This window comes from Bos taurus, chromosome 11 (genome assembly GCF_002263795.3).
Source record: "Bos taurus isolate L1 Dominette 01449 registration number 42190680 breed Hereford chromosome 11, ARS-UCD2.0, whole genome shotgun sequence".
NCBI lineage: Eukaryota > Metazoa > Chordata > Mammalia > Artiodactyla > Bovidae > Bos > Bos taurus.
The window spans coordinates 95,575,759-95,602,409 of record NC_037338.1 but is presented as its reverse complement, the minus strand read 5'-3'; the positions used below and the strand labels follow the sequence as shown (position 1 = coordinate 95,602,409).

The 26,651-nt window shown below is 39.6% G+C and overlaps 1 protein-coding gene across 6 annotated transcripts in view; it reads left to right on the top strand.

The window, feature by feature from the left end:
- Positions 1–26,651, top strand: part of NR6A1 (nuclear receptor subfamily 6 group A member 1) — a 228,106-nt gene that overhangs the window by 173,590 nt on the left and 27,865 nt on the right. For 4 of the 6 annotated variants that reach the window (XM_024999569.2, XM_024999570.2, XM_024999573.2 and 1 more), the window contains 2 exons: positions 15,827–16,069; positions 25,954–26,009. In XM_024999569.2, coding sequence (XP_024855337.1) covers positions 15,827–16,069; positions 25,954–26,009 — 299 coding nt within the window. The remainder of the gene's footprint in view (positions 1–15,826; positions 16,070–25,953; positions 26,010–26,651) is intronic. The other 2 variants (XM_024999571.2, XM_024999572.2) reach the window with 1 other exon arrangement.

Genomic DNA, 26,651 nt, shown 5'->3' with positions numbered 1-26,651 from the left:
GGAAAAATAAACATCTGCTTAAAGCTATTGCTTCTTCCTGCAAAAGTTTTTTCTATCATTCTTGTGCGTAGTCTCTCAGTCGTGTCTGAGTCTTTGCAACCCCATGGATTGTAGCCTGCCAGGCTCGTCTGTCCAGGGGGATTTTCCAGGCAAGAATACTGGAGTGGGTTGCATGCCCTCCTCCAGGGGATCTTCCCAACCCAGGGATAGAAGCCGGGTCTCTAGCATTGCAGGCAAACTTTTTACCATCTGACCCATCATTCTTGAATGAGTAATACTACTTATTTTATTTCTTTACCACTCACATGTTTTTAACTGAATCTGATTTTTGTTCTAACCAGTTACTGAAACTTCTCACCAATGACCTTTGAGCCTTTTCTCCTCACACTTTTTGACCTGCATTGTGTTTGATAGTGTTCTCTTCTTTGTGAGACCTTTTTTGTCCCTTATATTTCTCATAATCATGGATTTATATTCTACCCTTTTCTTCTTTGATCATGTCGTCTCACTTTCTTTCCCTAACTTACCTTCCCCTCTCTGTGTCTTCATTTGATCCTCCTGCTGCTTCTCTGGCTTGCCAGGTGGTGCTGGTGGTAGAGAACCCGCCTGCCAGTACAGTAGACATAAGAGATGCAGGTTCGATTCCTGGGTCAGGAAGATCCCTGGAGAAGGAAATGGCAACCCACTCCAGTATTCTTGCCTGGAGAATTCCATGGACAGGAGCCTGGTGGGTTATAGTCCATGGGGTTGCAAAGAGTTGGACACGACTGAAGTGACGTAGCACACAGCACAGCTGCTTCTCCACACATGCCTTTCCTCCTTAAATTTCTAGTCTGCTGCCGCAGCGTCAACTCTCCCATGTGTTGATGACTCCCACATCCTTCATTCTTACCTTAACTGTTTGTCCTGTAAATAATTCCCTTTAGAAAACTTCTGCTTGAGTCTCCCCCAGCATCTTCTCTTAAACTAAAGCCATTGATTTTTGTCCCTCACTCAGCTTTTGCTTTACTCTATTAGTGATATCACATTTCTCACAATCACCTTCGTTTAACACCTTGAGTTCATTTTGTAATCACTTTGCTATCTCATCCTGTCCTTATCCCAACTCTGGAATCTAGTCAGTCAACAAGCCATCTCTAGGGCCCCTACACTTTCTTTTCACTTTAGTCTGGCCATTTGATTGTTACCATATTCCTGTTACCTAGATGCTCATGCCGTCCATCTTGTGGCAATCTGCACATCATTGTGAAATTAACATTTCTAAAATACTGCTTTGATCCAGCCATAGCTTTATTTAAAAATCTCAGTAGCCTTTTATCAGTAGGATAAAATCTTTGGCCTCCTTTGTGAAAATGTCTGGTCACGTCTTTTGTCGAGCTTTCTCCTGCATTGCTTCTTTCTTATTGATGTATAGAAGTTTTATATATTTTGGATATAAGCTCTCTGTAGGTTGTATGTACTACGTATGTCTATTTTCATACCGTGACTTGCCTAATCACTCTCTTGAAGTTCTTAATTTTACTGTAGTCTAATGTTACCAATGTTTTGCTTTATATTAGTGCTTTATCTTTTGAGTGGTGTATTATTTTGCTTTTGATATTTGGGTTTGCTTTCTCCTTGGAATTCAGTATTTTACATGGTGTGAGGTAGGATCATGTCTCATTTTTTCCCCCACATAGACATTTAATTGTTCCAACATTGTTCATTGAAAACTGTTACTTTCCTCACTGCTCTGCAGTGCCACTAATAGGTTAAATATCACATGTTTATGATTATATTGTAGGATTCTTCATTCAGTTCTTTTGGTCTGTTTGTCTACTTGTAGGCCAGTAAAACATATCTTAATTACTACAGCTTTAAAATGAATATGGTAGGTCAAGTCATCTTATTTTTCTTAAATATTTGCTCTGTTTTGTTCGTTTACATTTCCATGCACATTTTAGAATTTGCTTGTCAGGTTATACACACACAGACACACACACACAGTTGGGATGTTGTTGTTGTTCAGTCACTCAGTCGTGTCTGACTCTTTGCGACCCCATGGACTGCAGCACACCAGGCTTCCCTGTCCTTCCCCGTCTCCTGGAGCTTGCTCAAACTCCTGTCCATTGAGTCGGTGATACCACCCAACCATCTCGTCCTCTGTCATCCCCTTCTCCTCCAGCCTTCAATCTTTCCCAGCATCAGGGTCTTTTCTGATGAGTCTGTTCTTTAGCCAAAGTATTGGAGCTTCAGCTTGGGATGTTGAATGGAATTTTACTAAATCTGTGGATCTTAATAATAACTCTTCCAATCTACTAGCATAGTATACCTCTCCATTTACTGGAATCTTTTTCAATTTAGTGATAAACTTCAATAGACTTCAATTTAGTAATAAACTTAGAAATAGTTTATTAAATAAGTACATTAAAATTTTCCTGTAGAGATGTCTTTATTAGATTTACATCCTAGGTATTTTATATTTTTTGATGCTATTATAAATGGTATCTTTTGAAATTTCATTTCTGTTTGTGACTAGGATAGAAATATAGTTAGTTTTTGTGTATTTCTTATTTTACTGTGCTGATTAGAGCCTCCAGTACAGTGTTGAATATAAGTATTGATAGTGTACCATCCTTGTCTTAAAATCTCAAAAAAAAGGTTTGTTGTTTTTTTTTAAAGCTTTTCACCATTAAGTATGATATTTGGTATAGATTTCTTTAGATAGGGGCTTCCCAGGTGGACCAGAGGTAAAGAACCTGGTTGCCAATACAGGAGACACAAAACGCAGGTTCTATCCCTGACCCAGGAAGATCCCCTGGAGGAGGAAATGGCAACCTACTCCAGTGTTCTTGCCTGAAAAATTCCAGTGACAAAGGAGCCTATCTGGCTGTAGTCCTTGGGGTCACAAAAGAGGCAGACGTGACTTAGCAACTAAACAACAACAACAAAGATGGCTTTATTTTGTAGATCTCTCTATGGATCTGGAACTTGACATTTCTACTTCTAAAGATTAATCAGTGTCCATATAGACCCTCACTGAACTCTCCATCAGCCCTTCTCTCTCTACGCCAGAGTGTTATTTAACATGTGAAGAAATGAGACTTAATATGATAGTTCCTATTTCCTGCTCTAGAATAATTTCTGATTAAAAATAAATTCTTAAGATTATTTCTAAATTTTGGAAGACTATAGCAAAGAAAAGCATGTTACCTTTCTTGGTAATAATGCCCATGTGTGGTTACATTTCCCCTTCATGAATCTTAGAGCCTTGTCATGGCAAAGGGTCTTGCATAACTCAGTGAAGCTACAAGCCATGCAGTGCAGGGCCACCCAAGATGGATGGGTCGTAGTGAAGAGTTCTGACAAGTCATGCTCCACTGGAAGAGGAAATGGCAACCAACTCCAGTATTCTTGTATCAGGAACCCCATAAGCAGTATGAAAAGGCAAAAAGATATGACTACTGGAAGATGAGCCCTCCCAGGTTGGAAGTTGTCCAGTATGCTACTGGGAAAGAGTGGAGGACAATTGCTAATAGGTCCAAAAAGAGTGAAGTAGCTGGGCCAAAGCAGAAATGATGCTCAGTTGTGAATGTGTCTGGTGGTGAAAGTAAACTCTGATGCTATAAAGAACAATACTGCATAGGAACTGGGAATATTAGACCCATGAATCAAGGTAAATTGCATGTGGTCAAGCAGGAGATGGCAAGATTGGACATCGACGTCTTGGGAATTAGTGAACTAAAATGGACAAATGGACAAATATAACAGAGATGACCATTATATCTGCTACTCTGGGCAAGAATCCCCAGAAGAAATGAAGTAGCCCCCATAGTCAACCAAAGAGTCCAAAATGCAGTATTTAGGTGCAGCCAAAGAACTTCCCTGGTAGCTTAGATGGTAAAAGCATCTGCTTGCAATTTGGGAGATCTGGGTTTGATCCCTGGGTGAGGAGGATCCTTTGGAGAAGGAAATGGCAACCTACTCCAGTACCCTCGCCTGGAAAATTCCATGGATGGAGGAACCTCGTAGGCTACAGTCCATGGGGTCGCAAAGAGTCAGACAAAACTGAGCGACTTCACTTTCACTTTTCAAAGCCAGAAAAACATCAACTCTGCTTCATTGAGCGCTAAAGCCTTTGACTGTGGATCACAACAAACTGTGGACAATTCTTAAAGAGACTGGAATACCAGACCACCTTAGCTGCCTCCTGAGAAACCTGTATGCAGGTCAATAAATAACAGTTAGAATTGGACATGAAACAACAAACTGGTTCCAAACTGGGAAAGGAGTTTGACAAGGCGGGTATTGTCACTGCTTGTTTAAACTTATAGGCAAAGTACATCATGAGAAATGCCAGGCTGGATGAATCACAAGCTGGAGTCAAGATTGCCAGGAGAAATATCAGCAGCCTCATATATGCAGATGATACCAGTCTAATGGCAGAAAGTGAAGAGGAACTAAAGAACCTCTTGATGAGGGTGAAAGGAGAGTGAAAAAACTGGCTTGAAACTCAGCATTAAAAAAATTAAGATCGTGGCATCCGTCCTTTCACTTCATGGCAAATGGAAGGGAAAAAAATGTAAGCAATGACATATTTTATTTTCTTGGGCTCTAAAATCACTGCAGATGCTGACTTCAGCCATGACAGTAAAAGACACATGCTCCTTGGAAGGAAAGCTGTGACAAACCTAGACAGCTTATTAAAAAGCAGAGATGGCACTTTGCCAACAAAATTCCCTACAGTCAACTAGTGGTAAAGAATACACACACACACACGGTTTTTCCAGTAGTCACATATGAATGTGAGAGTTGGATCATAAAGAAGGCTGAGCACGGAAGAATTGATGCTTTCTAATTGTGGTGCTGTAGAAGACTCTTTGAGAGTACCTTGGACAGCAAGGAGGTCAAACCAGTCAATTCTAAAGGAAATCAACCCTGAATGTTCATTGGAAGGATTGTTTCTGAAACTCCAATACTTTGGTAACCTGATAACAGCCAACTCACTGGAAAAGGCTCTGATGCTGGGAGAGATTGAAGGCAAAAGAAGGGGGCAGCAGAGCATGAGATGGTTAGATAGCATCACTGACTCAGTGGACATGAATTTAAGTGAATTCTGGGAGATAGTAGAGTATAGAAGAGCCTGGTTTGCTGTAGTCAATGGGGTCATAAAGAGTTAGGCACAACTTAGTGACTGAAAGAGTGGTTGCATTCATTTCTCATGAGTAACCAGCAAGCCTCCTTGAGAACATTTTGCAGGAAAAAATTTGTGGGCAGATCGTCACTGTTTTACATATAGAAGGGTAGGACATAAATTGATTTATCTGCAGATATTTGTGGGTAACTCGATAGTCTCGCTGAAGCTTAGTGGACTATACTGGCTATTTTAAAAGCGAATGAGATTGTTTTGAGGCAAACCCAAGTTAGAGGTGTCTAGCACCAAAGTTAAGACATGATATACCAATTGTTTCTTCTGTTTATGCCCTCCTCTGCTTTCACTTGTCTAACTGATAGTCATACATTGGAACTTGCCTCCTCTATGAAATCTGTTCTGATCTTACTCTGCCACCAGACTAACTGAATACGCCTCCTTTGTGCTAGTGGAATTTCTTAAGTTAAAAAAAGAAAAAGACAGTCAACAATATTGTTGGTTTGTAAAGCTGTTTCATTCTAATATAGACCACGAGGAAGCTAGAGCTCCATGTTATTTATAGGTAATCTGTTAATTCATTGATTCTCACAACAATTCCTTGAAGAAGGGAATCTGATCCACATTTTATAGAAAAGAAACTGAGGCACCTCTGGCGAGGTTTAAGAAGCTTTCCAAAGTCACACAGCTAGCAAGTCACAGACCCTAGATTATTCAAGCCCAAGGATTCTGACTCTACAGACCAAGTTCTTAATCTCTATGTTCTACTGCCTCTGCTTAGAAGATTTTGTAGAGCTGACAGTTGTATCTTTCCTTTCCATCTTTGAGTTGAGACTTACCTTGCCATGGGCCTTGAGCTCAACTCTATACCTCCCCCCCCCAAAGCTTGATCCCTTGACACCAGACAAATCTGTTTATCTAATTCCAGTCTTCTCAATTAAAGCTTAAAAGTTTCTAAAAACTCTTAGTTTCCACCCTCCTCTCTTACTCTTGGCAAAAGGAGCAAGAGAGGACGATTCCAACGGTTTTTACTTCACTGTTTGATTTTTTCCCCTTATTTATCAATTTTCAGAATAATGAGTTGGCGTCATAGCATCTTCCAGTGGTAACTAATGAGGTTTTCTGTTTTAATATTATAAATGAATTGATTTTAATATTTGAAGTGTTTTAATCCATTGCCATCGTCATTATTTTTGATGATAGTCTTCCTTTTAGGCCAGTGGGAGGCTTTTATATTGCTCCCTGTATCCTTTTGACATGACCCTATTGTTAGTCTAGGGTAGTACAAGACTCATCTTTTGTATTGTTGTTGTTCAGTTGCTAAGTCATGTCTGACTCTTTGCAACCCCATGGACTGCACCATGTCAGACTTCCCTGTCCTTCACTATCTCCCAGAATTTCCTCAAACTTATATCCATTGAATCAGTGATGCCATCCAACCATCTCATCTTCTGTCGCCCGATTCTCCACCTGCCTTCAAGCTTTCCCAGCATCAGGGTCTTTTCCAGTGAGTAGACCCTTGGTATCAGGTGGCCAGAGTATTGGAGTGTCAGCTTCAGCATCAGTCTTTGCAGTGAATATTCAGAGTTGATTTCCTTTAGGTTTGATTTTTTTGCTGTCCAAGGGACTCTTGAGAGTCTAATCCATCACCATAATTCAAAAGCATCAGTTCTTTGGCACTTAGCCTTCCTTATGGTCCAGCTCTCACATCTGTACCTGACTACTGGTAAAACCATAGCTTTGACTATACAGACCTTTGTTGGCAAAGTAATGTCTCTACTTTTGAATATGCTGTCTAGGTTGGTCATAGCTTTTCTTCCAAGGAGCAAGTGTCTTTTAAATTCATGGCCACAGTCACTGTCTGTAGTTATTTTGGAGCCCAAGAAAATGAATTCTGTCACTGTTTCCACATTTTCCCCATCTGTTTGCCATGAATGATGGGACTGGATACCATGATCTTAGTTTTTTCTTTTTTTTTGTTTTGTTTCACTGTGGTTTTATTTTTTTGTTGTTTTTCAGTTGCCTGATCTTAGTTTTTTCACTCTCCTCTTTTACCTTCATCAAGAGGCTCTTTAGTTCCTCTTTACTTTCTGCCATAAGGGTGGTGTCATCTGCATATCTGAGGTTATTGATATTTCTCACTGCAATCTTGATTCCAGTTTGTGCTTCATCCAGCCTGGCATTTCTCATGACATACTCTGCATTTAAATTAAATAAGCAAGGTGACAATATACAGCCTTGATGTACTCCTTTCCCAATTTTGAACCAGTCCATTGCTCCATGTCTGATTCTGTTGCTTCTTGACCTGCATACAGGTTTCTCAGAAGACAGGTAAGGTGGTCTGGTACTGCCATCTCTTTAGGAATTTTCCACCATTTGTTGTGATCCACAGTCAAAGGCTTTAGCATAGTCATTGAAGCAGAAGTAGATGTTTATCTGGAATTCCCTTGCCAGCGGATGTTGGCAATTTTGATCTTTGGTTCCTCTGCCTTTTCTAAATCCAGCTTGAACATCTGGAAGTTCTCAATTCATGTACTGCTGAAGCCTAGCTTGAAGAATTCTGGGCATTACCAGGCTAGCATGTGAAATGAGCTTAATTGTGTGGTAGTTTGAACATTCTTTGGCATTGCCCTTCTTTAGGATTGGAATAAGAACTGACTTTTTCCAGTCCTGTGGCCACTGCTGAGTGTTCCAAATTTGTTGGCATATTGAGTGCAGCACTTTAACAGCATCCTTTTAGGATTTGAAGTAACTCAGCTGAAATTCCATCACCTTCACTAACTTTGTGTAGTAGTGCTTCCTAAGGCCCACTTGACTTCACATTCCAAGATGTCTGGCTTTAGGTGAGTGACCTCACCATTGTGGTTATCTGGGTCATGAGGATCTTTTTTGTATAGTTTTTCTATGTATTCTTGCCACCTCTTCTTTTTCTTCTTTCCTTTTTTCTTTTTATTTTGCCACCTTTTTTAAGTCTCTTCTGCTTCTGTTAGGTCCTTGCCATTTCTGTCCTTTATTGTGCCCATCTTTGCATGAAATGTTTCCTTGGTATCTCTTAATTTTCTTGAGATATCTAGTCTTTCCCATTCTATTGTTTTCCTCTATTTCTTTGCATTGTTCACTTAAGGCTTTCTTATCTCTCCTTGCTCTTGTCTGGAACCCTAAATTCAATTGGGTGTATCTTTCCCTTTCTCCTTTTCCTTTCACTTCTCTTCTTTTGTCAGCTAATTGTAAGGTCTGCTCACACCACTCCAGTATTTTTGCCTTGAGAATCCCATGAACAGTATGAAAGGCATCTTTTATATATTCTCCCTCAAACCTGAAATCACATGTTTTTCTTAGGAGTCCTGGCTCCTGTTCACATGAAGTGGTATTTTTAGAGTACACAGTCTGAGCCCTTCAACCTTCTAGTATTCCTGATCAAGGCAAACATTCTGTTTCCCTGTAAGTTAATAATAAGAGTCTTCTCTTTCCTACACTATTATTTAACCCATTGCTATTTGTGTAGATAGCAAACTCCCTTGTCAGAGTTTCGAATACCTATCATATTTTAAACCCTCAGATTTTCATCAATAACTCTGTCTCTTATCTTACTGAGCACTATAGTTACCAAGCACCATACTCTCTTCTTTGGTGCTCTTGTTTTTGTTGCTTTTATTTATTTATGTATGTATTAATTGAAGTATAGTTGATTTCCAGTATTAGTTTTACATATACAACATAGTGAGTGATTCAATATTTTTGTAGATTATACTCCATTTAAAATTACTGTAAAATACTGGTTATGTTCCCATAGTCTCCATTTTGAAGTGCTTATTTGGCTGATTTTCTTCCCATTGTATTTTCAGGTAGACTAACACAGGTTAAGAACATTGAATTAATAGGTTAAGAGTGCTAAATGTTTGTGAACCATCTGCTTTATGGTAGCTCACTAGTGAACGAATACTGTAGATGTAATGAATCTGAAATTTCAGTGAGGCATCTAACAGTCATTCATGGTATCATTATGTATAAGATAGAGAAATGCAGGCCAGACTAGAGTGTCTGGCTAATTAACAGACAAAACTAGTTGAACAGCTGTTTCCAGTTGGTTAATTTGCTTAAGTCACGTTGAGAAGAGGCTCCAACAACTTGCCTGAGGCCACTTTCTGTTGAATATTGTTTTAAAGTTAGGAATGAATATTATCTAGTATTAACCATACAAGGTAAAAAGGAGGAGGGTAAAATAACTAATATACCGGGTGGCCAGATCCCCAGAGTTCCACAGACCAGAATGATATATGGAATTTCTTATATAAAGATAAAATTGATCAAAGACAAATGTAAAGTCCAACTCTAGAGTTCAAGAAATCCTACTTTTCTCAGGAAAGGACTATGAAAGACATATATTAATGGTATACTTGATAAATACTTAAGGATTTAGATGTCTGTAAACCAGATGTGAATTAAGTATAGGGGGATTGGAAATACAGCAGTCTCAGAAGTTTTTGAATTCTTTTTTTTAAATTTGATTTTATTTTTAAACTTTACAATATTGTATTAGTTTTGCCAAATATCGAAATGAATCCGCCACAGGTATACCCGTGTTCCCCATCCTGAACCTTCCTCCCCCCTCCCTCCCCCACCCTCCCTCTGGGTCGTCCCAGTGCACCAGCCCCAAGCATCCAGTACCGTGCATCGAACCTGGACTGGCAACTCGTTTCATACATGATATTATACATGTTTCAATGCTATTCTCCCAAATCTCCCCACCCTCTCCCTCTCCCACAGAGTCCATAAGACTGATCTATACATCAGTGTCTCTTTTGCTGTCTTGTACACAGGGTTATTGTTACCATCTTTCTAAATTCCATATATATGCATTAGTATACTGTATTGGTGTTTTTCTTTCTGGCTTACTTCACTCTGTATAATAGGTTCCAGTTTCATCCATCTCATTAGAACTGATTCAAATGTATTCTTTTTAATGGCTGAGTAATACTCCATTGTGTATATGTACCACTGCTTTCTTATCCATTCATCTGCTGATGGGCATCTAGGTTGCTTCCATGTCCTGGCTATTATAAACAGTGCTGCAATGAATATTGGGGTACACGTGTCTCTTTCCCTTCTGGTTTCCTCAGTGTGTATGCCCAGCAGTGGGATTGCTGGATCATAAGGCAGTTCTATTTCCAGTTTTTTAAGGAATCTCCACACTGTTCTCCATAGTGGCTGTACTAGTTTGCATTCCCACCAACAGTGTGAGAGAGTTCCCTTTTCTCCATACCCTCTCCAGCATTTATTGCTTGTAGACTTATGGATTGCAGCCATTCTGACTGGCGTGAAATGGTACCTCATAGTGGTTTTGATTTGCATTTCTCTGATAATGAGTGATGTTGAGCATCTTTTCATGTGTTTGTTAGCCATCTGTATGTCTTCTTTGGAGAAATGTCTATTTAGCTCTTTGGCCCATTTTTTGATTGGGTCATTTATTTTTCTGGAGTTGAGCTGCAGGAGTTGCTTGTATATTTTTGAGATTAGTTGTTTGTCCGTTGCTTCATTTGCTATTATTTTCTCCCATTCTGAAGGCTGCCTTTTCACCTTGCTAATAGTTTCCTTTGTTGTGCAGAAGATTTTAAGTTTAATTAGGTCCCATTTGTTTATTTTTGCTTTTATTTCCAATATTCTGGGAGGTGGATCATAGAGGATCCTGCTGTGATGTATGTCGGAGACTGTTTTGCCTATGTTCTCCTCTAGGAGTTTTATAGTTTCTGGTCTTACGTTGAGATCTTTAACCCATTTTGAGTTTATTTTTGTGTATGGTGTTAGAAAGTTTTTGAATTCTGATTTCAGTTTCACTCCTGGCTATATAACCAATTAAATTTCCTTACGTCTTTAAGCTGGGCTGCCCTTGTGGCTTAGCTGGTAAAGAATCCACCTGCAATGCGGGAGACCTGTGTTCGGCCCTGGGTTGGGAACATCCCCTGGAGAAGAAAAAGGCTACCCACTCCAGTATTCTGGCCTGGAGAATGCCATGGACTGTATAGTCCATGGGGTCGCAAAGAGCTGGTCATGACTGAATGACTTTCATTCACTCACTCACCTCTTTAAGCTTCATTTTTCCCATTATAAAATGTATATCATTTTTATAGCATTATATCGTCAATAATTATAAAATACTATGTGTTTACTGGTGTTTGCTGATAGTTGCAAATATATAAGACTAATTGAGCCTTAAATTAAGGAGAACAAACCATTCAGTTCTGGTTACTTGGTTTTATGAGAAATTTTGATACTGTATGATTAAGACTAAGAAATAGAAGAATTCACAGTTAGGAACTCCATTTATCTTTAAGTGAATGATTGGTTTATGAATTAGGCTAGGTTATACATATATTTTTTGCCCGCAAGCACATGACTCAAGGCAATGAGGAAGGCTTCAGGTTAACAGACTTTGGCTCAGTGTAAAGTAAAACTTTTGAACCATTAAAACCATCTAAAATGGAATGAATGGAATGAAGTACCTTATTGAGCCACTGGAGATGTGCAAGTAGAGTATGGGGTAACTAACCCCTTGTCTAGGAATATCATAGAGGGAATGCATGCCTCAGGTCAACTTGTTCAAGACAACTTTAAAGGCCCCTTCTAACTCCAAGATTCCTGGTTATATGAGGATAATGATACCTCTCACAGTCATTGTGATGAATAAATAGTACATGTAAAAACTTGAACATTGCATGGTACACGACCGAATTTTTTTTTTCCATATCTACAAGATAAAAATAATCCTTGCCTGGGTCTTGGTACAGGTGAGATAAGGAATGTAAACATGCTTTAAATACCCTTCAAGTCCTTTATAAGAATAGGAGTTGCAAAAACCTATCCGACATCTGGCCAAGAACCATTTAGGGACATTTTGCTTATGTTTGTTCATTTACAAAGTAAAACATTGGATTTTTAGCTTTTGTATGTTTGTTTTTCAAGAGGAGAAAGGCCTGACTTACTTGCATAGACTGAATAAATCTGACTTGCTTTGGCCACAGAGTATGTTAGTTAGGTGCATAGACTTTGGGGGTCCCAGCCCTAGCTCCCTTTCTTACTGGCTGGGTGACTGTTGAAAAGTGATATCACCTCATGAGCTTCATGAGTTTCTTCACCTATAAAGTAGGGTACCTCATTTAGGTTTGTGGTGGTGATTCAGCACAATAACATGTGTTACGTGCTTGGCTGAGAGCTTACACCCAGGTGCTCAGTTAACAATAGCTTCTTCTGTTATTTCCCGCTTCCCTGGTGGCTTAAACCATAAAGAATCTGCCCGCAATGCTGGAGACCCAGGTTCAGACCCTTTGTTGGGAAGATCCCCTGGAGAAGGAAATGGCTATCCACTCCAGTATTCTTGCCTGGAGAATTCTATGGACAGAGGGGCCTGGTGAGCTATAGTCTGTGGGCTCAGACAGGACTGAGGGAGTAACATTCACTCTTCTGTTATGATCTTTCCCTACATGCTATAAGAGAAATTTGCCAAATGCTTCTTTGAAGGGCTACAAGTTTGATTGGAAGAGGGCCTTTCTCATTTATGTTTGAGAAGCTTCCGTCTGAGTTGGTTTCCTAGTCTGTGGCATAGACAAGGGTTTATAGAAGCAAAACATGGCAATAAGAATAGCTATGGCCAAAGAAAGCAGTCAGAGGACCCCAAGAGAATCTAGTCTCTGCACCCATCAGTGGAGAAGTATCTCCCTTTAGTCTTTGATGTCAGTGTGGCCTCTTTAATGCTTATGAAAAGAGCAAGCATGTTACAAGACATGAGCAGATTCTTAAAAGGTCTGTATTTGATTGTTCTGGGGGGGCCTTTGCTCCTTGATCCATCGAGATGCTGCACAGAATGCCTACAAGTGCTGTATGAAGACGTTATTGATCACCAGTCCTGAGACTGGCAGATTAAGCTCAGCCACTTCCTAAATGGACTAGTTACTTAACTTTTTTTGAGATCTCTAAATGTATTCATTTACAAAATAGTGATAACAATTGTACTCATCTATGGGATTATGAGAATTACATGACACAACACAAAGAAAGCACACTGCCTAGTTGTAGGTGTTCAGTGAAATCATATCCATGAGGTGTAGTTCTTGTAGATATTGATTAATTATAACCATTTTAAAGTCTATTCTCGCAGAGTTCTTGTATATATTTTAATGTATGCATATAATAGAATATTGACAACTTTAAAATTAGAAAATTTAGATTCTCCGTAGCCAATCACGATTTCCTGACAGTATTCCATGTCCTATTTCTAAGCCCCTTCAGCAGCTCAAGCCCAGCACTTTAAGAGGTTTCATCTCACACATAGTGCTGTTGTCACGCCATTCATTGGCCTATTTGGCCTTGCCTGGTTTAGTTTTTTAATTTGCTATTGTAACTTTGCGCTAATGTTTTCCTTGAGCTTCCTTTGAATTTTTTAAAGGAAAAGAAAAGGAATGCTTATTATACCAGTGCCACTTTATAGGAAATCTTGGCCAAGTTTCTTTTAGCTGCAAATAACATAAACATATTTAAGTTAGCTTAAGGAAGGATTGTGTTATAGAAACTGATATTCCCATGTTTATCAATTTGACCAAAGTTAGGAAGTGAATACAGATCTCAGAAAGACTTAGAAAGGTCTATAACTAGGAACTGTTCAAAAAACCTAGGCAATTCCCCTTTTTGTATGTCTTTCCCTATTTCCTTAGCTGTGTGGTCTCATATGTCTGCGTTTCTCTGCATACCTGCTATTTGCTGTGTGACTCTGAGCAAGACTCTTAATAGGTCTGTGTCCTTGTATGAAAAAAAAATGCATTAGTTTCCTATGTTGCTGTTAAAAACTACCAGAAACTGGGTGGCTTAAAATGACAAAAATTTGTTCTTTCACAATTCTAGAAGCCAGAAATCCGGAGTCAATAAGCTGAAATGAAGGTGTGGACAGAGCCACACTTTCTTTAGAGGTTCTGAGGGAAAATCCATTATTTGCCTCTTTGAGCTTGTAGTGGCTGCTGGTTAGTCCTTGGCTTGTGGCCAGTGTTTCCCTCTGTCTTCACATCACCTTCCCCTGAACACGTGTGTGTGCTCCTGCATGTGCACGTCCTCTGCTATCTATATCAAGTCTCCCTCTAGTCTCTCTTATAAAAACGTATGTGATTAGGCATAGAGAACAGACATGTGGTTGGGGAGGGTAGGGGAAGAATGGATTGGTTATTTGAGATTAGCAGATGCAAACTACTACATAGAGAATGGGTAAACAAGGTCCTGCTGTACAACACAAGGAACTATGTTCAATGTCCTGTGGCAAATCACAATAGAAAAGAATGTGAAAAAGAGTGTACATCTGTATAACGAATCACTTTGCTGTAATTGACACAAAATTGATCAACTATACTTCAATAAAATAAATTTTAAAAAACCATGTGAGGACTTCCCAGTGATGCAGTGGTTAAGACTCTGTCTGCACTTTCAGTGCAAGGGATGAGGGTTTGATCCCTGATTGGGGAATGAAGATTCCACATGCCATGTTGTGCAGGAAAAAAACAAAAAAAGTAATTGCAAGTAGGCCCACTTTTATAATCTGCCCTTAATGTGATTATATCTACAAAGACTTTTTTTTCTTATAACATTTACAGGTTCTAGGTATTAGGACCTGATATCTTTGAATGGCCTTTATCTAGCCTACTACAAATGGGGATCATAAAGACATATCTCAAATTTGGCAAATAATAAAGGCTGTATAAATGCTAGCCTCGTTCCTTCTCTATATCCTTTCTGTATATACCATTATGCCCTTCTTTAACATTGCTTTCACATACTTTTCTGGAATGTTACTATCACTTTAAGAGTGAACCTATTTGGATGATAATGAAAATAATAGCTATCATTTATTAACTGTCTATGGTAGCCCAGGCACTATATACTGTGCTTGAGTATTTTATACAATATAAACTCAATATATATAAATATATGCTTGAGTATTTTATAAAAACGCACAGTGTTTTATAAAATAACTGTGCTTGAGTATTTTATCCATGTTATATAGATGACAGTAAAATCCCCATTTTACAGATGAGAGAAACTCAGCTCAGAGAGGTGACGTAACTTAATTTGCCCAAGTTCACCCACCTGCTAAGTGCTGGAACTAGGGTACAACTAAGAACCTTTAATTTTGAGGGCTGTGTCCTTATACCTTGCTTGTGACTGAGTGCGGTTCATATCTCTGGTCTTCTGCCTTGTCCTCTGATCAGCATCTTTCCAGGAGGTTTCTTTTTTTCTGTTTTTTGTTTTAATTGATGTATAGTTGAGCATGGAAGCTTCTCCACTGGTTAATAATTTTAACTATCATTTATTGGGTGTATACCATATGCTAGACACTTACATACATGATAAGTAATCCTTATCACCTTCCTACAGGGTAGGTGGTAGGCTACCGCTAAAGAAAGTAAGGGAGAGGGAAAAGCCTTCCACATTTCTGATTTGGATACTCTAAGTGATGATGAAACTCAGAGAACATGAGGTCTTTTTTAGTTAGGCTTTGTTTGTGGAATCTACAGGTAGATGAAGGAGTTTGTTCCTACAGCAAGATGCCACTTCTGCCAGTTAGTCTGGAGGTTATGTTCAGGATCTACCCAGGGTTGCTTCTTTTAGAACTGCAGGCTTAAAGCCATCATTCCCACTATGTTCTAACTTTCATGTGTTCAGTTTCTGTTCCAGATGATCGCGCTGAACAACGAACCTGTCTCATTTGTGGGGACCGTGCCACAGGCTTACACTATGGAATCATCTCCTGTGAGGGCTGCAAAGGGTTTTTCAAGCGGAGCATTTGCAACAAGCGGGTATACCGGTGCAGTCGTGACAAGAACTGTGTCATGTCTCGGAAGCAGAGGAACAGGTGCCAGTACTGCCGCCTGCTCAAATGCCTCCAGATGGGGATGAACCGGAAAGGTGAGTGGTGCTTGCAGCTCTACTGCCCACCCTTCACCCATCACTTTATCTTCAGTGTCAGCTAGTAAGCCTTGGAGTTAGACATTTCCTACGCCTACAGTCTATACCAGGCCTTGTACTGTGTATGTACTCATAATCCAAAAATGAATCTGCCTACAAGGATCTCCCAGATTAGGTGGGTAAAAGACAGATGAGGCATTAAGGATCCTGTGAAAAGGAGTGCACAGGCTCCATGTGGCAAGACCCCAATCAACAATCAGGTGATAATAACTAGGATTAATATACTCCACTAGTTTTTTCAGGGCATAATGAAAAGAAGTAGGAATTTTATATGAAAAGACAAGAAAGCTGTAGGTCCCCTGAATGTGTTGTCATTCTGTTTGGTAGAATCATGGCATACTCAGGTTAGACATGCCCAGAAATCTGCATCCAAGTTGGTGAAGAATTGGGGATTTATTGCCAAGTTTTCCAAGAGCCATTAGCTTAAAATGACACAAATAAACCAATATTCTAAGGGAGTTGGCCTGGAGGGCAGCTTTGAAGAATGAATTGGGCTGATGGAAGCAGAAAAACCCCTAGAGAGTTTTTAGAAGGGTCCAGAAGAAGCAGAAGGGGAAAGTAATGGCATGGATGGTGACATACTGAGTATTTGGCCTTACCAGAAATTGAAACTGAAGACTCAAATTAATAGTAAATTAATTAATAAAGAGTGGGGCAAAATGTTGACCTTTGTAGGTGCTAAATTTGAAGTACCTGAGAAGGACACCCATAGACATCCACTAAGGAAGTTGGATCTATAAATTGGATTGGAACTGAGGTGACAAGCCCTGCCTACAAGTAGAAGTTTGTGGAGCTGTTGGCATAGAGTAGTAAAGTTTTGTTAGTGGGTAGAAATCACCCACAGAGAAAACTTGGATATAAAAGAGAGAGCCAGTGTCAGAACTGTAGGAATATTCTCATGGAGGGTGGAGAGTGGTGCAATGTAGTTCAGTAAAAGAGCCCAGACTCAGGAGGCAGAGGTTGATGACAGACTAGATCTGTGACCTTGGACAGTTTGTTTTATGTCTCTAATGCTCAATAATCTTTACCTTTATAGTGATATAATACTTTCAGAGCTCTCTAGAAGGTTAAATATGACAGTGTATATAAAATACTCAGCAAGTTATTAGGAGCTCATAGTAGTAGTATGGGGTGGGGATTAGTCAGATTTAATGAATTGTTCAACTTTTGGTTTTGTAGATACACTCAGATATCCTTCAGACTGATTTTTTAAATTGTATATGTTTTTAAAATTGTAAACTTGCCTATTACAAAGAAAGGTGAGAGAGAACGGGCTTCCCAGGTGGCTGAGTGGTGAAGAATTCACTGGCTGATGCAGGAAACGCTGGTCCATGGGGTCCTTCCTCTCCCTGAAAATCCTCTCCCTTCCCCACTGTCAGTTTATCCTACAGAAATCCCCCAGTACCAAACAAGTAATGTCTTGAAGAGAGAGTCTGGTCATTCATCTGTCTCATATTTATCTAATTTGGTTTTGGTCTCCAGTTTTCTCCGTTTCCTTTGTTGCCCTCATTGAGAGAGTGGGACTGTTAGTCACTCAGTCATGTCCGACTCTTTGCAACCCCATGGACTGTAGCCCGCCAGGCTCCTCTGTAGGATTTCCCAGGCAAGAAAACTGGAGTGGGTTGCCATACTCTTCTCCAGGGGATCTTCCTCACCTAGGGATTGAACCTGAGTCTCCTGCATTGCAGGCAGATTCTTTATCTGAGCCACCAGGGCCTTCATTGAGTTTTATCAAAGCATGTTTATGGGTTGCCTTCTTGACTGTTCTCTGATGAACCATCCTGTTTATTCAGCGTGTTAAGATTCTGAGGCTTCCAGCCAAATTTGCCTGTTTCAGAGAAGAAGAAGCTTATCCACAGAAACCGTCTAACCATATCTCGGAGAAAATGACACAGGAGGTGTGAGGGATGTAAAGCTGCCTTTATTTGCATGCCAAGCAGGCAGGCTCAGTTGCACAGTGAAGGCTTTGTCTCAGAGAGAAACCCTGCCACCTACTGGTTGGTGCTGAGAAAGCAGAATTAAAATCGCAGTTGCCACTGGAGTATTTCGGGGGCAATAGAACTATGGTGTTTGACACATAATTTTATGTATCTTGTCAAAACCTATAGAACTGAACACCACAAAAGAAGTGAATTTTACTGTATATAATTTTTTTGAGCAACCATTATTGAAAGGGGAGGAGATAAACTGTAGCCTATGGCAAATGAATCTAATAATAAAACTAAATCACAAAGACTCATTGAAGAGAATGAAGAAGAAAAGAGCTAGCCTTGGAAAATAGCATTTTGATTGTATACTATTAAAACTAAAGACAAAAAGAACTGTATATAAACAAAGCACTCTGATTTATAAATTTGATTCTCTCAAGGTTATGGTTTAGGAATTCTTTCACTACTTTGTATACTGGGATTGAACACATAAGTAAATATATTGTTGATAATGAGAGTTGAGTTTCTCAAAACGGAAAGAAGTTATAAATCAGGAAAGAGGAAGGCTAGAATGAAACCTCAGATGCTAGATTAGACTCAGAGGTTGTTGTAACATGGATTCATGTTTAGATAGATTAAAAAAAAATAGTTGTGTATGTAGATACATGGATTTGGTATATATACATGTATTGCCCGACTCTAGGCATTGTGAGGAGCTAGAAGCAGTTACAACCCCAAGAGTAATGAGCACACCTAGTATCCATGCCTTGGTTTCTTACTATCAGTAAAAGGAATCAAGACTCCCTGGAGAACTGGTTGACTTTAGGACTGAGGCAGGGAATATATAAGATGAGTCTGGAGCATCTTGTGGTGCCAAAAAGAATGTGCTATAGATATAGATATATGTTAGTTTATATTAGTTCATAACCCAAAGAATAAAATATCCATGAGTTCATACTGATAAAACGAATTGAATAAATAGAGGAATGATGGTTCTTTCTTACTGAAGAATTCTAATTAGTAAGTGTAGAGAAAATAAGAGAAATGGAAAGTCACCATTAGAGCACCATAGTAGTTGCTATAGGCAAGATCTACTGATGGATGCTAAAATAAAAGGCCATAGATTTAAACAGAATTAGAATATTTTAAAGTCTCAGAATATTTAGTAATTACAAAAAGAAAAATAGTACTTTTCAGTATTCTGACAGATATTCTTTAGCCAAGAGATCAAGAGTAACATGAGTGTGTTTACATGGACATGATGGATCCCCAGTATGATCACTAAGAAGGGCACACATGCACATGTACACACACAGGGATGGAGAGAGTCATTCCCCAATCAAATCACGAGAAAACATACAAGCCCAAATCGAGCAATATTCTTCAGAATAACTGGCATTCTACAAAAGTCTCCAAAAGTGTCAAGGTCATAAAAGATAAAGACTAAGAAGCTGTCACAGACTGGAGGAGACTATGGAAACATGACAACTACATGCATTGTGAGATCCTGGGTTGGATTCTGAAACAGGAAAAGGATATTAGTAGAACTAGGAAAATCTGAATAAAGTCTTTGGTGAATAGTGTTGTGCAAAGTTAATTTTCTAGTTCTGATGAATGGTCTGTGGCTATGTAAGCTTAGTTTACAGAAGGGAAAGCTGGGTGAGGGTATATGGAAATTCTCTGTATTATTTTACCAGTGTTCTATAAATCTAAACTTGGCCTCAAATTTTAAAGATTAACTATTTAAAAATACAGCTGCCATGTGTACCTTCAGGCTATGTCCCCCATCTTTGACACAGATATCTTTTCAGAACTCAGAATTGGCTGGTCAGGAAATTAGTTAACAAATCAATGAGGGAGATTTAAATAATGGTGGAAAGTAGAGGCTGGACCCTTTCTTTTCATCCCCACTACTACCTGAGTGCCCCCAATACACGTTCTTCTCACACATCTTGCAGTCTTTAGGTAAAGTCAGGAGTCCTCAGAATAATTTTTAAGACTACTCTGGCATCCCTTTCCTCCCCTCCATATAGGGGGAAGAATTATGTGCTCTTCCCACATAAAGCAGTTCTCTTAAGAACTCAAGGATGTTTCATGTTTTGGCAGCTTTGCACATTTGGTTTTATCTTCCTGGAATATTCTACCCCCTTTTTCTTCACCTGACTTATTCACTCAGTTTTTATTTGTAATATCTTCTAAGAAGCCTTCTCTGACACCACCCCGCGCTCACCCGATGACCTTCTTGTACTTCCGTAACCCATTTTTGCCCTCTGCACAGTACTGATCACCTTGTGCTCTTTGTCTGTTCCCCCCATTATTGAGTGATCCTTTCAAGGGCTGTGACCAAGTCTTACTTTTCTCTTATATCCCTTTTGGTGTAGGATGCTTCCTGGTTTGATGAATTGACTGTGGTTGGTCAGGGATAGGGGAGACTGGATAGGAAGTTGGGTGAGGGGAATATTGTTAAAATCATTAGGGGCAAGAGGAAACTACACTGATCCACATGGGAAATTCATATCAATTAAGTAGTTTTGTGGAAATATAAAATTCCCCTAACTTTGTTGTCTCATAACTTGCTAGATAACTAGTTCAAAAGTCCTCCAAGTCAACCTTCTTGGAGGAGGTTGGTGTTTGTAAAAGACATTGTGAGATAGTGATGCTGTGGCATTGCCATGTCACTTGACCAGGATAAACACAGAGTACCGTGAAGGAGAGAAAAGATTTGAGCAGAAATCTTAAAGGAAAAGAAGCTCAAACTCCTTAGAAACTTAAAGAGCTTTGTAAAAATGATTCCCGCTTCAGTCACTCTTCCTTAATGTGTATTATTAACTATTTGAGAGTAAGTTGAAGATTGATTCCCCTTTGCTTCTCACATAATTACAGCACTGTTATCAAAATCAGGAAATTTAACATGACATAATACTATTAATATGAAATTAAAAGATGTATGCTTCTTGGAAGAAAAGCTATGACAAATCTTCACAGTGTGTTAAAAAGCAGAGATATCACTTGCTGACAAGTCATCCATATAGTCAAAGCTATGGTTTTTCTAGTAGTCATGTATGGATATGCGAGTTGGACCATAAAGAAGGCTGAGCGCTGAAGAATTGATGCCTTGGAACTGTGGTGCTGGAGAAGACTCTTGAGAGTCTCTTGGACTGCAAGGAGATCAATCCAGTCAATCCTAAAGGAAATCAACCCTAAATTTTCATTGAAAAAACTGGTGGTAAAACCAAAGCTGCAATACTTTGGGCACCTGCTGTGAAGAGCCAACTCATTGGAAAAGACCCCGATACTGGAAAAGATAAAGAGCAAGAGGAGAAGGGGGTGACAGATAGTTGGATGGTATCACTAACTCAATGGATATAAGTTTGAGCAAACTCAGGGAGATAGTGAAGGACAGGGAAGCCTGGCATGCTGCAGTTCATGGGGTTGCAGAGAGTCGGGCATGACTTAGCAACTGAACTGCAACAATACTATTAATTAATTGCCCATCATATTTAAGTTTCACTTGTTATCCCAATGTCCCTTGTAGCAATTTCTATTTTCTAATCCAGGAGCCAGTCCAAAATCACACATTGTATTTAGTTCTTAGGTCTCTTTCAGTTCAGTTCAGTTCAGTTGCTCAGTTGTGTCCGACTCTTTGCGACCCCATGAATCGCAGCACACCAGGCCTCCCTGTCCATTACCAACTCCCGGAGTTCACCCAGACTCACGTCCATCGAGTCAGTGATGCCATCCAGCCATCTCATCCTCTGTCGTCCCCTTCTCCTCCTGCCCCCAAGCCCTCCCAACATCAGAGTCTTTTCCAATGAGTCAACTCTTCGCATGAGGTGGCCAAAGTACTGGAGTTTGAGCTTTAGCATCATTCGTTCCAAAGAAATCCCAGGGCTGATCTCCTTCAGAATGGACTGGTTGGATCTCCTTGCAGTCCAAGGGACTCTCAAGAGTCTTCTCCAACACCACACTTCAAAAGCATCAATTCTTCAGTGCTCAGCTTTCTTCACAGTCCCAACTCTCACACCCATACATGACCACTGGAAAAACCATAGCTTTGACTAGACAGACCTTTGTTGGCAAAGTAATGTCTCTGCTTTTGAATATGCTATCTAGATTGGTCATAACTTTCCTTCCAAGGAGTAAGCGTCTTTTAATTTCATGGCTGCAGTCACCATCTGCAGTGATTTTGGAGCCCCAAAAAATAAAGTCTGACACTGTTTCCACTGTTTCCCCATCTATTTCCCATGAAGTGATGGGACCAGATGCCATGATCTTCGTTTTCTGAATATTGAGTTTTAAGCCAACTTTTTCACTCTCCTCTTTCACCTTCATCAAGAGGCTTTTTAGTTTCTCTTCACTTTCTGCCAAACTGTGTTGTAAAACAGCATGGCGTATTCAGGAACTAACAGTTCTCTATAGGTACAATGTAACATTTGTGGCATAAGATGAGAATGGAGAGTCTCATAAGAACCAGATCCCAGAGAATCTTGAATGCCAAGCATGGGAACTTGAATTTAATTAACCCATAGACCACAATGAACCCAGGGGATTTTGAGCAGGGGTTTGATGTAGTTAGCTTTGTGTCCATCTTTCTGGTTTCGTTGGTTTCGTTGGCTGCCCACCCCTAAGCAGGTGAGGAATGCGTTCTAGAGCAGGAAAAATATTTGTGCTTCTTCTAAGCAGATAGGAGAACCGTAGCTGATGCCATTTTTTTAGGTTTAGATGAGAAGTGCAGCATAACTCTTTCTGTGATCCTACCCAAATGCCCTTTGTTTTGTTAAGTTCACTACCAGAAAGACTCAGCCCTGCTGAAAAACTTGCTCTTAACTCAGTGTAGCATCAAGGAACAAGTACAGCTTTAGAATAAGAAGACCTAAATTGAAATCCCTGTTCTATCAATTCTTAACTGAGTAACCTTGAACAAGTCCCTTTTTGTTTAAACTGCATAGGATATTAACGTATACTTTGTGTGTGTGTGTGCACGCGCTGCTGTTTTATTTTTTAATTATTTTAATTGGAGGATAATTTCTTTACAATATTGAGATGGTTTTTGCCATATAGCAACATGAATCGGCCACGGGTATACGTGTGTCCCTCCCATCCTGAGCCATGCTCCTCCCACCCTCCCTCCCCACCCCTCTGGGTTGTCACCGAGCACTAGCTTTGGGTGCCCTGCTTCATGCATTGAGCTTGCACTGTCCATCTGTTTTATATTATATACGGTATTGTACATGTTTCAGTGCTGTTCTCTTAAATCATCCCACCCTCGCCTTCTCCCACTGAGTCCAATAGTCTGTTCTTTACATCTGTAGCAAAGGAGGTACAGATGTAAAGAACAGACTTTTAATATATACTTTTTAAGGTTGTTGTGAGGATCAGTATATCTGAGTATGATATAAGTTTTAAAGTATGAGCCAAATTTTTGTTTTAACAGAGGCACTATGACATAATGTTGTTGCCCACACTTCAGGCAGTTTCATACCATTTTAACAAATGTTACCATCTCTGATTAAACCAGTACTATTGTTTATTTTATGTTCTTCTTTAAATTATCTTTTTGAAAATATCAAAGTGAATTTTCAAACAGTTTTTAGCACTTCAGTGAATGGAAAATCAGTATTTTTTTAATGCACATTAGAATAAATGTATAATTAAGAGATTATCTATGCACAACCTAAAATTATATTTCTCCAGTGGGGTGCACACACATTTTGGGAAATTATAGTGGTGGAAAGAAAGTTGGTCTTAATCTGATAGCCTGGGCTCCAAATCTTGATTCTAATGTTTAGTTTCTATCACCCAAAGGAAAATATTTTTCTGAGCATTAGAGTTATTTGTTCAGTGGGAGTGATAATACTAATAATACTTCACTCGTGGGTTAACTTTACGCATGACAATACCTAACATGTATATGCATTTCTTACTCCAGGTGGGGTTGAGGGACAACACAAGTTTTTAAATAACAGAACAAGAAATTGGTAAGATGTAAATCTTTAAAATTTATGGCACTTTAAACAAGAAGGAAAGCATGTTGAATTCCTTCTTCACCTCCAAGACATTGAGAGTGAAATATCAAGTGAGAAATATTCAGTGTTATACCTGCCAATGATAGATTTTTGTTCTGTACCTGTGAGCTGAAGCAAAGGTATATGTGAGATATCAGTATTGGAAATAGAAGTGTCTAAAGACTGTCACTGGCCCTGAAACAGCAGCAAGTAATTTTAAGATGTTTAGAACTTGAAATTAGGTTAAAAGAGAACAACCATTATGTCTCTAGGTAATATATATCTAGCTGTATATGTTTCTTGCCCCCAATTCACAGTAGCCTTTTAAAGTAGACTGTTACCTCCTACTTCGTAAGTGGAAAGTAGTCACTCAATCGTATTTAACTCTTTGCAACCCCATGAACTGCAGCCCACCAAGCTCCTCTGTCCATGGGATTTCCCAGGCAAGAATACTGGAGTGGGGTTGCCATTTCCTTCTCCAGGGAACTTCCCAACCCAGGGATCAAACCCAGGTCTCCTGCATTGCAGGCAGATTCTTTGACTTCTGAGCCACCAGGAAATGCCAAGCCCTATTCTTAGAGCTTTAGCTAAATTATATATAACCCTCACAATTCCCCATAAGACATGTTCCAATATTCCTCTGTTTTTCTGTAAAACTGAAATTCAGAGAGATGAAGAAACTTGTTTGTAATTACTCAGACCTAGCAAAAACAGGATTTAGATGCAAGCTTGTCTAAGTTGGAATGTGTATTCTTCTAAGACCAAGAATGATTTCTACTTTAAGGAAAATGAACTTCCTGTCAGCCTTTCAATTATCCCAGGTAACTGTTAGGCTTGGAGCCTTTACCTTTACAGGCAACCAACCATGCCCTAAGGACTTTATAGATTGGATAACTTAGCCTAGAAGTAAAAATACTGTATTTAAAAGTGGAAATATTCTTTTTGTCTCCAGAAATAGATGGGGAAACAGTGGAAACAGTGTCAGACTTTATTTTTTGGGCTCCAAAATCACTGCAGATGTGATTGCAGCCATGAAATTAAAAGAGGCTTACTCCTTGGAAGGAAAGTTATGACCAGCCTAGATAGCATATTGAAAAGCTGAGACATTACTTTGCCAACAAAGGTCCATCTGGTCAAGGCTATGGTTTTTCCAGTGGTCATGTATAGATGTGAGAGTTGGACTGTGAAGAAAGCTGAGCTCTGAAGAATTGATGCTTTTGAACTGTGGTGTTGGAGAAGATTCTTGAGAGTCCCTTGGATTGGAAGGAGATCCAACCAGTCCATCCTAAAGGAGATCAGTCCTGGGTGTTCATTGGAAGGACTGATGCTGAAGCTGAAACTCCAGTACTTTGGCCAGCTCATGCGAAGAGTTGACTCATTGGAAAAAACTCTGATGCTGGGAGGGATTGGAGGCAGGAGGAGAAGGGGACGACAGAGGATGAGATGGCTGGATGGCATCACCGACTCGATGGACATGAGTTTGGGTAAACTGTAGGAGTTGGTGATGGACAGGGAGGCCTGGCGTGCTGTGATTCATGAGGTCACAAAGAGTCGGACACGACTGAGTGACTGAACTGAACTGAACCTTCTTGAATTTATCAAGGCTTTCAAATTCATCATCCTGGTGGGATATTTGTAGCTGTAGGACTACTAATAATGCCATCATGTTTTTTGAGCATATTGAATGTATACAGTGTGTGTATCCAGTGCCTTGGGAGTCCAAAAGTATCTGCTTCCTATGATGGAAAGAATATGTGCTTCGGGTCCAGAAAGACCTGTGTTTTAATCTTAGCTTCACCAATTACTACTTTGTGCTCTTGGCCAAATAAGTTTTCTCTTTGTGCCTAGTCTCTTGTGGGCGTGCTTCTTACTATTTTATATTTACTTCCAGCAATCAGAGAAGATGGCATGCCCGGAGGCCGGAATAAGAGCATTGGGCCAGTCCAGGTGAGTTCTGGGTCTTACTCTGTGTGGTGCACCCTGGAAGCTGAAGCCTCTAGACGCTCCTGAAGCTGCTCACCTTGATCCTTTTATCTGCTTCTGGTGGGGAGCCAGCTTTACTTTCATTCCTGTTAAACTGCTTTTACAACCTGGGTATGAATGTGTTTTGAAAATCTTAAATATATAAAGATAATAATTAAAGTTCTTGTGATCCCTCAACTTGCTTAAAGGATTTTTACAGAAGGTAAACCCAATTCTGGTTCTAAAGCATCCGGAGGATAATTTATTTGTTAACTTTTTGGCCACATGGCTTATGGGATCTTACTTCCCTGACCAGGGATTGAACCCAGGCCCTCAGCAGTGACAGCATGGAGTTCTAACCACTGGACTTCCAGGGAATTTGCCAGAGGATTTTTATATCAGTCACTTAAGGTTGTAGGTTGTAGTTAGTCTGGCAGAAATCAGCAAGACTACTTAGCTATTCAATGTTGTTAAAGGTATTTCCACCTAAAGTTCATTGCCTTATTTGTAAAGTGAGGAAGGTAATACATTCAGTCCCACAAACATTTACTCGATTAATACTTAACTGTTTACCAGACCCCCTGTACTGTAAACTCAGTCTAGTGGGAAAGACATGTTTTTGAAAAG